Consider the following 12,505-nt stretch of genomic DNA (forward strand, 5'->3'; position numbering starts at 1 on the left):
CATACCAACAATTTTGTAAAAAGAATAAGAACTGCTATTTCTGTTCTAACTCCTTAACATACTGAATAAATACTTCACACTTATGCCTGAACATATTCCAGAATTTTAACAAAAAACATATGACTCACATTTTCACAGAAGCTAATCTTAAGAAACTGAATAGACCAAATGAAGCAGCATGCTACTTAAATGGACAAAAGCTGAAGTCTACCTCTAACTTCAAGTTAGAGTCAAAGGAAAGCAGCTAACGAAAAACACAAGTTGGATCTGGGCAAGGAAAATATGACAAAGTATTGCCACACTCGTATCGTACATTTCCTTTTTTTCCTCCATTCACGGGGAATTCTGTGAAGTAGCAAACTACAGCTTCCTGAAAATTTGCGGCAAGCCATACCAACTCCAAAGTGGAAAATTAACAATAGAGGCCAACCTAAAAATAAATTAGTTTTTTCACTGCTATCTATAATAAACTATGCTTGGAATAATCACCTTTGGGGAATGAAAATGTTTCCCCACACTCTGTAATTAAAGAGGAAGGGGAAAGAGTAAGAAAGGAGAAGAGAAAGTATATACCAAAAGACCAATAAAAGGCTTTCAAGAAGATGAAGCATGTGGATTTTACTGGTAATAGCTGGAGCACTTCTATCAGTTCATCACACATTAATAGACAAGTTGCCATCAAGTCTCAGGACTTCGCCTTTATAAGGGAAGTATTTGCACTCTCAGCCATTTACCTACATTATTATCCAAAGTTGTTTCTTCTCTCTCTCTCTGTCTCTCTCTCTCTCTCTCTCTAGTTCTACTACATCGCAATACATATTATGAGAAAGAAACCCATGAAAATATTAATCACAATCTTGATGTCACAGAATCACTAACCCTTATTTTTGAATTTTAATATACTTTCTTAACTAACATTTCTTGGGCGGGGCTGGGGTGGGGAGTGGACAATTTTTAAACAGAGTTTGTCTGTCTTTTGTGCTTATTTTAAACCTTCAAATAAAGTAATAATCATTACTTAAGGAAAGGTGAGTGTTGAAATATTTTCCAAGTTTGGCTGCAAGCAAGTAAAAACCCCCTTTTCCTTACAAACTAGGCGCCTGTCAGGTTTTCTTTTAAAGCTAGGGAAAAAGTGGAAAAATTACAACTGAAACAAATGTCAAGTTGAAAAGGGGTTAATATTTAATTAAAACCAGTTCTATCCACTGTAACAATGACCTGGAGCCAAACAAGGCGGAAGATGTATGAGTCATTCTTTCTGCCCGTGAATGAGACAGCTGATCTCCTCAGCAATTCCTCCAGACAAGCAGGCAGAGCTGGAGTTCCGCCTCCATTCACAAAAACACAGTCCAGCATGAGCCATGGGGCCCAACCGCAATCTTTTCATGTCACACCCTTCCAGAGAGCTAAAGCAAGTCAACTTGAACTTGCAGTATAAACATACCAGTTTTATTGCTCTGTCTCAAATACAGCTCAAATCCATTAAGGTACACGTTTAAATAAATGACAAAATTAAATCCATATATATATTTACATATGTTTAACCCATCCTGCTTTATAGGGTAATTTGTCACAGAAACTTGAATGTATAAAACTAAGAAGGAAAAAAGAAAAGAGGTAAAGATAGACGGATGGATGGATGGGTGGATGGATGGGTGGATGGAAGGAAGGAAGGAAAGAAGGAAGGGGGAAAAAAAGCCAAACCATTAAAGAAATACCTTATTTTTCTTATTATTCAAATGCTCTTTTTATCTTAAGATTATAATAGTTTATTGCTGAACTTAGTAGCATTTCACTCTCACAGGGTTAAGAAACAAGTTTCTCTAAAGAAATTTAAATTTTCTTTTAAATAAAAGTAAAACAACAAGAAAATCAACCTTCACACAGTCATATTTTGTTTAATCCTAAAATGAAGCTTCAGGCCATGGAAGAAAATAATCATGAGGCCGCTAAGCCTGGTTTTATACCACATCGCTTTTAACATTAAAATGATTGTACCAATGTATAAACATTAATTAATGCAGAAGTATAAATACATTGAAACAGATGAAAAAAGGGGGGGCATTTTCCCCATGACAAAAACATCTTTAGTATTGATAAAGGTATTCTTTCTGTATGCTCTAAAAGAAAGAAAACAGTAAGTTTTAGTTGTCTTTAGTCTCAAATCAACTTCAATTTCCTAACTAACCTATAGAGAGGCTTGAAAACTTAAGCGTAGCTCAGAGCTGTTGTTATTATCCATATATTTTCTCTAATGCTACTGAGGTCTGACTTCTATTATTATTATCATTATTATTATTTTAATTACAATGTTGTGCACAGATCAAAGGAAATAAAGTTATATTATGAAATTCAAGAAATTATACATTTTCTGTAACTGAATTAGAAAAGTTCAGCAATATTTCATTAACATGTATTAGGACCCTCTGGAAAACCGATATCTAGGCTACATCAAATCCGAATTCTATTTTTAACAAATTTTTCTATTTTGCAAATAGAAGTATTTGCACTAGATGAAAATGCATTTATATACTTCCAATAAATGTTGAGAAACAGAATACATCTACTCTACCTGCTATCCTTTAATGAAGTCCAAACAAGAAGTCTTTGTTTCATAGTTTAGAGTATTTCCTGGTACAAGAAAAAGATGGATAGTAGCTCCCCCCTCCCCCCATACAATGACTCTTGCTCAACTCTAAGAAATAGTATGGACTTCTGTAATTTAATGCCTAACTCTCAATTCCTTTTTTATTTAAACCACACAAAATAATGTAGTTTTTAAAGCTTTTTCTCCTTACTGCCTCACATTTTTAAAAAAATCGTGAGTACATACCCAATTTATGTTCCGTTTCAAAAAGAAAGTCTAGTTTTTAAAAAATAAAAATGAGTACATTATGACTACTGTGCATTATGGGTGGCATTATGTATATTGAGTAACAAGAGCACATATTATTTGATGAAATTCATAATAAATGATTTCGATTATAAATTTAGTATCAGCCACTAAAGTGAACTGATGAGATAGAATGACATCTCTACTTTTCAGCAAACCTGACTATTAATAGAAGGTCACATAAAACAAAAGGAAAAAAGCTTATCGGCATGAGGGCATGAGGTAATAATAATCTTTAGTGTAGAAAGGTTATTCTTGGAGGCACAACTTTGACTAAAGTGTCCTGGCATCACGAAACTTGACTTACCACACAATTGAAAAACATTCTACCCTGATGGCAGCGAATCACTATCGACAATTTTCCTTAATATTACTGATGAAAAGAAACCTCAAGGACATCTAGACCAACATCAAAAATGACACTCAAAAGTTGCTATGTATTTATATTAGATACATATGAAATGTATTATTTTTCTTTAAGTTGTGTTAAAGGTAGACTTTAACAAGCAACTTTAAAAGAAGGTGATCCTCTTTTAACTCAATTTTACATCTTTCTATTTCTGTCCCCCCCACACAAAAGGTTCCATTTTAACTATGAATTTCTAGGACGCCCTTCCTTAAAGCACCACTTAAAAAAACAGGACGTTACCAGGATGTTGATAGAATTGATATTTGAACTCATTATTTCATGGGATCAAATAATTGGAATTGCCTTTCTGTCAGTGGCAATCTAATTCAAAAGTCAAAGAATCAATAAATAAAGAATTGTACACAGTAAAATGACAATATAAAGTGGCTATGGCAAAATTTAAAATAAGCACATTCTTCACTTTTTTAACTGCTACTCTGGTCACTGAAAACATTACCTTTTCAATTTTCTTCAGAATAAGATGTGATTTTTTTAAAATTGTGGTGTATATGTTAAAAAACCTTAAAATTGCAGTGTTAGTACTTCAAAACTGATACTAATATAAAGTTATATTCTTCAAAAACATATTTTTGATCCCTGTTTAGAAATTTGGGGGAAGAATGGAAGCATATTTTTTGGAGAGGACTTTAGTGAATTGAAAATACTGGTTCCAACTCCACCCTCAAATAAGTCCTACCTTATCTATCCAAATTTTTCCTTGGACATAAAACACATTTCATAATCCATAATAATTTACCTCTGACCAATCCATGTTACACTTCGGGTCTACCTTATAAAAATTTTTACAGGAAAAAAATAAATTAAACCTGAAACAATATATTATTTCCCAAGTATTTAGGGACTTCGATAATTTTTTAAAAATTCATATGACACATTACAAGTACCTTGACTCTCCTGCCTAGTAACATTTTTAGACCTGTTTAACTTCCCAGTGGGATTCTTATGGGAGAAACTTGGTTAATTGCCAATGGTCTTTTTAAAAAGGGTCAAGATGCCTTAAAATTCCATGGTTCCTTCCTTGGCAATAAAGAATTATGAAAAGAAATATGTAAGCAGTTTATAGTCTGCCAGCTTGGCAATGTTTTAATTTCTGGATGACCAGAAGAACATAAATGAACAGATCTAGCTACAAATAAACTAGTATAATTTTGAGATCTCTTCTTAGCTAATATTGTTCAAGATGTGGGATAAGTTAACATGCTAATGCAAATAGCATAATTATATAAAATTGCTAAAAATAAATGCAGTTCATTAACAGATAATTTTAAAAACCCACCTCTCTTCTTACTCTTAGATTTTAAAAAATAAAATTAATTGTTATGCTTATATCATGACAGGATAAATTAACGTAAAGTATTCTGAACAAATGTTTAAATTATCCTCAAATGCAATCTTACTCATGGTTTGTAAATAGGAGCCCACCTGGGTATTCAATAAAACACTTCGAGGATTAATTCCTGAACTTATTTAAGCTTATAAATTCTTTTCTAAGTAAAAGTCCATGTTCTTTCAAATACATCAATCATTTTCTAGGTTTATTTTACATAAAGCTAAATCTTCAGATCTGATTTACAGGTAAGTTAATTATCATGGGTAAGAATATTCAGTGCAGGGTTTTAAAATAAACTTGGATAAATTACCAAATCACTTATCTGAGGGACAAAGAAACAAAACAAGTCAAAAGTAAAACACTGCACTGAAACTGATTATAAAATGGTAAGAGTCTGTCACAGATTCCACATTTTTTAATTCCAGGAACAGAGTTGCTGTGCACATTCAAAATCTGCCAGCAAGTGCACTGACTTGGAATCAATGAGACTTAAACATCTTAAGAACCAACAAACCTTCCAGAACAATTAAAATAGATATCTGAAGGTATTCTGGATAAGCGAATAAATTCCCTCATAAACATAGTGTTCTCACAACATTTAACTTTGCAAAACTAACAGATAAAATTCATGCAAGAGCCTCTGTGCAGATTTTTCTTGAGAAAGTTACATTTGAATATATGGCTTATGTTGCAATAATAAGTAATCTATTGCAATAAGTTTCATTTACAGTGACAAGCAAAATGACCTTTAAATGTAACTAAAACTTTCATTAATACTTACCTTTCATTAACATACAAATACAATCACCCTTGCAAAGCGATACTGGAAAAGCTATTTAACTTAAAAGCTTTCTAAAGATTGCAGAAGCCCTTTGGAAGAACTAGAATATCAGCAAAACAAAGAAACTTATTTTACATGCTAACAGCAACTTGATCAACTGCAAGCAAGACCACTAGAAAAAACACAGCAGTCTGCCTCAAAGTAGCAACAGCAATGCTTGGGTTCCATTTAAAGAGACCCTCTCTCTTCTTTGAACCATCTTAAAAATCTGTTCCAAAAATTGCATGTTTCCCATGTAATGCAGAGACAGAAATAACACAACTATACTCAATACCTAAATATCTATAATTTTCTCTTTGTATTTCCCACAGAACACATCGTAGGATAAAATTATTATTTCACATTTAGTGTACCAAATCCAAAAGAAAATTTTCAAATTATAGACGCCAACAAAAGTCCCTCAACATTAGACATTTCTCAAGTTGTATAAAGCTGTACTGACGCAATAGCTCCTTGTTCCTATAAAATAAAGTTTCACAAAAAAAGATACAATAGACTGCAACACAAAATTTTATCAAAAAGCAATCAAAAATAAAAGTAATGCCTTTAAATATCTCCTTGCTATATTAAATAAATCCTAATAAAATTGTTATAATAGCAAAGGTCAATTTCAACAAACATCACATCATAGTAACAAACAGAAAACATTTTAAAAATCCTCCAATCCCCCCAAGATTTATTTTAAAGCCATGGATTTCCTTAGCATTGGATACACACCTAACGTTCTGTGTTGTGAACAAGGTGGAAAGAAGACACTTGCACTTAAATCTTGAAGCATCCCGTCCTGATGAACCCAGAGAAACTAATTTCTGCCATCAGAAAAGTCCTCCGCCAGAACACCAAATAATGATATGCGCTGCTCTAAAGGAAACAGCAAGCTGAGTTCTGGCTCTAGGAGGTCTCTCGAGGTACAATAATATAAACCTGATCAATTGCAATTAAAATCTGAACAGAGGCTTAGAACTTGAAGTCTTGGTGCATTAGTTCTTGCCAAAAGCAGATGTGATTGTGAGCTGGAAGCAATTTCTCCTGGTAATTTGTGATGACACTGGGTAGTGCAGTCCCAGATTCCCCGAAGACAAACTCATCAGAGGCTCTAATGTATGCATGACACATGAGGTGGCTCTTTTAGAGCTCAATTAATTGGGCTGAACATTAAGACAGCAAGTTCAGGACTTTTTTTCCCTCCCCTTCTAGAGTTGCTTTTCCCCTCCTTTGAAAGCAATTTTTTGCCTTACCTTCTGCAAGCCATGTTTCCTGTAATTGACTTAGATCTTGAAAGAGTTCTAAAAAACAAGTCAAAGACATAAACAAAAGATTTGCAAACCTTTAGCCTACATTAAATAGTACTATAGATCAATTTAATTTGGGGAGGGGCGTCAATATAAAAAGAAATCAGGATTTATAACTTAATTATATCAATAATCCTGCCCATTTTGATGCCTATTAAGCAACACTTCTCAATATCTTTTTTTTCCCCTTTTTAACAGTTAGCTTAATAAATAAGCTTAGGGACCTCAAACAACACGCATACACTAGAACTCAAAAAGGCTGAGGTAAAGGCATGTCTATCCACAGAAACCTTTCTTAAATATATTCAACTCTTGCTAAAACAGTAGTAGGGGAAAAATGAGAACGACTGAAAAACGTTTTATTTCTATCTTCCGAATCTTATATAAAACATGTAACAGTACATTGTATAATTCTCAAAGTACTATATGTTTTGAAGTTCAACGCCTCAAAACTAAAAGGGACAACTTTTAAATACAAGATTTTGGAAGAAAATTTCTACAGGAATGGGTTTACAAAAGTCAGAGAGATAATTCTCTGGTACCTGATTATTATCAAGTCCAAATCTGTGTATTCTGTCATAGTAGGGAGGGAGAGGCATGTGTAACTTATTTATACTTATATGAAGATTTGAGGATGTTTCAGAATCCAATATACCTAATCTAAATGGCAAACTGAACTTTGGTAATTAAATCTAAGTATGATAAGTTTATTATGAATGCCTGCATAGGGCTGGAATAATTTATAATATATTGACCTCCTACCAACAGTTCATAAAAAGAATCTGTGACCCAATTTCCCAAATAGGTATTATAATTACTAATTAGGCCTTGATTATGATTCATTGAACATTTTAAGGCCTCACCATGTGGTCATCAAAATCATCAGTGAAAAGTTTGATAACAGTATATGGTTTTAGTGTAAGGGGATGGGAAATCAAACAATCACTTACATTGCTCAACTTCTAACACAGGAGAAAAGAGAAATTAAGCAGTGTGCACAGCTGCCTAATTTGTCCCACTGTGTTGGATATTTCAAAATTGTGACCTTAGTGTATGGGATTACTTGTATGCCATATGGACAAAGGTATTTAAACACAAAAGAATGATTAAAAGAAGGTTGTCACTGTTTTTATTTCCCTCTTGCATTAGTTTGTGACAGAGCCATAAAATATCTCTCAACGCAAACTGTCACATCATGTTAATTGCTCCAAATAAAAGTCTTGGTTAAATGCAGTAATTTGAAAGTGTATTATTCTTAAGGTAAGACTGAAGTGCTTCTCTTCTTTATGAGGGTGGGAAGTGTAGGTAAAGAGGGGGGATTCAGCCCAAAATCAAACCTCACCTTCTGAATCATGAGCCAGATCTCTGTTAATGAATTTTCTTTTCCTGACATTTGTTGGTTTCTCGTTACAATTTCTCCCACGCTGATTCTACAAAGGGAAAGATAAAATCCTTTAAAAGAATGTAAACCTCACATGGCACACACACATAGAAACACACATGCATACAAAAGTCTACTGGATCTTCTCCCTAAATAGAAAAATAAAAGTCCATCGTATCAATTCCAATAATCATTTTCTGTGTTCATTTGACAGTGAAAGCTTATGCTGAGAACTCAACAGCCAGGGAGAGTTGCTCCCTTGTGCCGATGGTAATACACTATTTATCAGTCATATATCCATGGTATCTCAACATCAAAACAACATTAAGCAATTATACTTAAAGTCGTTTTAGGCTGGATCAACGCTAGATTAAAACACAGTGAATTTTATTCTCCCTGAAACACCCCTAAAAAAAGAACAAAAACAGAGTGGTGAAATGAAAAATGTAAGAGAGACAATGAAAAAAAAAAAGAAAAAAATAAACACCCCATATAAACAAAAAGTGTCAGCATTTGTCTCAACTTCATTCTTTTCAATGTGGCAGACAAACCCAGCCAAAAACTTTGAGAGCAGCAGCTGCTGCTGCCCCCCATCTCCTCTTCCACTCATCTTGAGCACTTTAATCAGAAAAAGGAGTCTTAAAAACAAAACTATGCCTTATCCAGATCACTGAAAGGTAAGCTCATTTTGAAGATTGGGCTTCTAGAAGCAGAGTCGCCCTACAGTGGCAACAAAGCAGATAAAGTATCTGCAATCCCAGCCCCCTTGCCCCCTCCCTCCTCATTCTCTCCCTCCTCCCCACCCCACCCCCTCCGTCGGAGTCAAGTTTATAAACAGCAACTTTCGAACTGATCACTCACATTGGTGACCATGTAAGGCACTTGCTGGTCATAAAATCCATCCATTCTGCTGCTCTTCGCAAATCTCAGCTCAGTATTTTATATTTTGAGCATTTAGCTGGAGATTTCCTCGGGATCTGGACTTCTATCAACCTAGAGGGGAACAAGATGGCTTTTAGGCTACAAAAAAAAAAAAAAAATCATGAATGAAGCTCTTGAATTTGCATAGCTAATTACCCTCCGACAGTCCCATTCACAAAAATAACCCTCCCTACACCGCCTCCTTCACCTGGATCCAAACAGAGACAAGAGAGTTCACAATTTACATATTTTCGGCAGTAGCAAAAATCCGAACCAGAGGCGATGTATTTATTTACACTCTCGATGTTCCCCTGCGCGGTCGGTGTACCCCGGGCAGCTCTGATTCGCAAACGTGTGCAAAACTAGCAATGGCGATCAACGAGACTTGCTTTGCACCTAACGGGACTAAAGAGACGGAGACACCTCTTTCATAAGGATAGTTTTTGCAACCCACAACCATGCAATTATCTGGAGAGACATAAAAAGTTGTTGGAAAGACCCACCTGAAGGCCACGCTAGGCGAACGGCTGCAAAAAATTCCCTCCAATTTTAATAAAAACATTAATTATTGCCCAGCACTTCCCCCTTGGAAGCCGAAAGCGCCTCTGACAGAGCTCAATTCGGTGGTTTTTCCTCTACTTCTCCTCCAGGGGCCTCCAATCCAAACTGATGGATCGCTGCCTCCCATTGGCTCCGCGTCTCTTTCACAAGATCGGATTTCGGGCTGTCAATCAGGAGGCTTGCTGCCCCTGCTCGTGAATCTCCCGCGCCCCTCTGCCCATACCCGTGCTCCGCCGGCTGGCGCGGTGACCACAGCCTGGAAACGCCACAGAGCAAATCGACTGCCGTCCTAACCCGCTGCTTATTGTTAAGGCGCCCGGGGACACCGAAGCCATGTGTTTCGAGTCGCCAGTTCTCCTTACTGGTGTGTTTGGTCCACTAATTGGGCTGATTTCCTAAAGCACATTCGTTCGGGTCAGATATATACTCTGAAGTGCGATCCACCAAGACCGTGCCTCCTTAGTCTCCCACCACCCCTCCCTCAAGATCTCCAGCCCCTCTACTTTGAACCTGATAAGGAGCCCACCTCACACTATAGCCTCGTTCCCACTAAGTTTTTGGCCCAGGTTCTCTTCCCATTTTTCAACACCCACCATAACCATTATGGCGCATCAAAAACATTATTTTTTTAACGTCATCCTCAAGTAAATCTTTCATGGGACAGTAAAATCTATGGGGAAAGCACCTGGGAGAAGCAGAGGAATTGCTTCAGGAGTGGTTGCGTTGGAAGGGAGAACTACAGAGCGATCTAGGTGAGGTAAAGTATTAAAATAAAATTTGTCCCACGTGTGCACTGGGACGAGGTGTTTCCAGTCCCTGGTGGAGGTGGGGAGGAGCAGGGATAGGTTGGGGTGGCTCGGATATCCTAGGGACCCGCACGTTTCCTGAGCTTTTGTTATGTATACACGGAGGCGGAGGGTATCACTTACTGTACTTGACGCTTTCACTTCCTCTCCAGCTTTTAAACAGCCAGAGCCGGGAGTTGGGGGAGAGAGGCGAGGGGGGTCGGGTTTCAAGGACAATGACTAGGACGTTAAAAAGTGAGGGCTGCAATTCTGAAATCACTTGCCCTGACCCTCCTACGGGGCTTAGAGCTGTAAAGAGACACTTAAGAAGCCTCGGCCCAACCGGGGATGAGAGGCCTCGGGGATGGGACCAGGGACTCAATGGTGTTGAAATTCATTTGTGATCCTGGTGGCGACCAGAGCTAGAGACCAAAGGATGTTTCCGGCAGCTGTTCAGCCCTTTGAGAAACGTGCTGCAGTTCTTTATTTCTAACTGAAAGTTTCCTTCCTTAAATGGAACGTTATGGAGCCGTATTAAACAGGAGTGTGAGCGCACAAGACTCAATTCCGGACCCATGGAGGTCATGGGTCAAAAATTTTTTTAATATTAAAAAAAAACTTATTACTGGGGAAACACCCATTAACTATGGACAGCAAGGACACACACCGTGCGTTCCCTGAAAGTAGTAAATCAGAGTTAGCCTGTCCTAAGGCGCGCACCTACAAGTATTTTGAGCGGGAACTGCACATTTACCCGAGTCGGGGAGGGGTTCGGGCGCAGCCTGGCCTCGAGGCTGGCATCGTGAGGCTCTAGGGTACTTTCTGAGGGTGCAGTCAGGCGGCAAGTGTGTCCCGCCGCCCAGCACTCCCGGGATAACCCAGCCCCCGTAACCTGACCAACAGTTTCCAAAGACCTTCTCTGCGGCTGGAGCCTGACGGGTAACGATGGTAACCGGGAGGGGGCGGAGCTTCAGACTCAGCCCCCGCGAGGTTCTCTCGGTAGCCAATAATTTACCGTCTGTTCCCAGCCCATTGTTGTTTATTGCTGACCCCGCAGCGCTCCGCTAAGAGATTGGCCGCTTTAGGAAAAGAGGCGGAGCCTCTCCCGCCCTGCAGCCACCTTTCGGTTCCATTCACAAAATTCCGGCCTTTCTTGGTCACGTGGTTGGGGGCGTGACGGGGCAGGGGAAATGACACAACAAAGGCCCAAGTTTTCCAAACCGCAAAACTTTTCTGCCTCGCTACCCCCTCTCTGTTCCGTCAACGGACAAACACTAGAATATGAGGAAAAGGAGGCTTGGGTCTGGGAGCAACAAAGACGGGGGAAAAAAAATAAGTCCGAAATTAAAGGAAGACTCACAGGGAGATAATTACGGGGTACATACACTGCATATGAGAAAAGCTGCGAAAGAGGAAAGGAAGAGAATAAAGGAGTGGGGAGAAAGCCTTAAGGACAAACTAGGAACTTAGGCTTGCTGCTTCAAGTCATTGCTTTTAGACTGTCAAAGAGTAAATGGATTTCAGTTTTCTCACAACACTCTAATTTTCATTCCTACCTTAGATTTATCCCATAGTTTGTTAACTTTTTAAAGCTTCTTTTAGGCACACTGCAGGTTTTCACTGGCTGACAGTTTTAGTTTCCATTTGCCAAGACTTCACTCTTTCACCGGCCCCCAAAAGCACTACCCCTACTTCCCACCTACGCTGGACTGACCAAGAGAAGCTGAGCCTTAATCCTCGGATTTGACTACGTATTGCAGGGGCTCCATATTTTCCCTTTGTATTCTTTAAACGAACTCAGCTTTTCTAACTAACTATTTGATCTTAACAGTAACTGAATATGATAATATGTGAATAAGCAGACAAGCCAGTCTCACTACAGCTCAGTTTTGTTGAAACAGCACACAGTTTTGAGATTAATGTTTCCCTCTAGCAAGTGGACTATCGGACCACGCTCCCTCCTCCCTCCCACTTTCTCTTCTGCCCTTTCTCTTTCTGTCCTTTTTGTGCCGTGATACTTAGTGAGATGCTAGCTTTTAGTTTGGCTTCTGTTTACCTTCTCTGCTTGGCG

General features: G+C 38.0%; 1 protein-coding gene across 4 annotated transcripts in view; it reads right to left on the bottom strand.

The window, feature by feature from the left end:
• The window catches only part of ETV1 (ETS variant transcription factor 1), a 95,684-nt gene extending 85,638 nt beyond the window's left edge, over positions 1 to 10,046 (bottom strand). Inside the window, exons 1-5 of one of the 4 annotated variants that reach the window (XM_032644018.1) lie at positions 9,592 to 9,923; positions 9,297 to 9,493; positions 9,029 to 9,160; positions 8,129 to 8,216; positions 6,733 to 6,780 (exon numbers count right to left, since the gene is read on the bottom strand). In XM_032644018.1, the coding sequence (XP_032499909.1) occupies positions 6,733 to 6,780; positions 8,129 to 8,216; positions 9,029 to 9,073 (181 nt within the window). In that variant the 5' untranslated portion in view covers positions 9,074 to 9,160; positions 9,297 to 9,493; positions 9,592 to 9,923. Of the gene's footprint in view, positions 1 to 6,732; positions 6,781 to 8,128; positions 8,217 to 9,028; positions 9,188 to 9,296; positions 9,494 to 9,591 lie in introns of all 4 variants that reach the window. The other 3 variants (XM_032644020.1, XM_032644022.1, XM_032644021.1) reach the window with 3 other exon arrangements.
• Between the last annotated feature and the right edge of the window lie 2,459 nt (positions 10,047 to 12,505).

This window comes from Phocoena sinus, chromosome 9 (assembly GCF_008692025.1).
Source record: "Phocoena sinus isolate mPhoSin1 chromosome 9, mPhoSin1.pri, whole genome shotgun sequence".
Taxonomy (NCBI): domain Eukaryota; kingdom Metazoa; phylum Chordata; class Mammalia; order Artiodactyla; family Phocoenidae; genus Phocoena; species Phocoena sinus.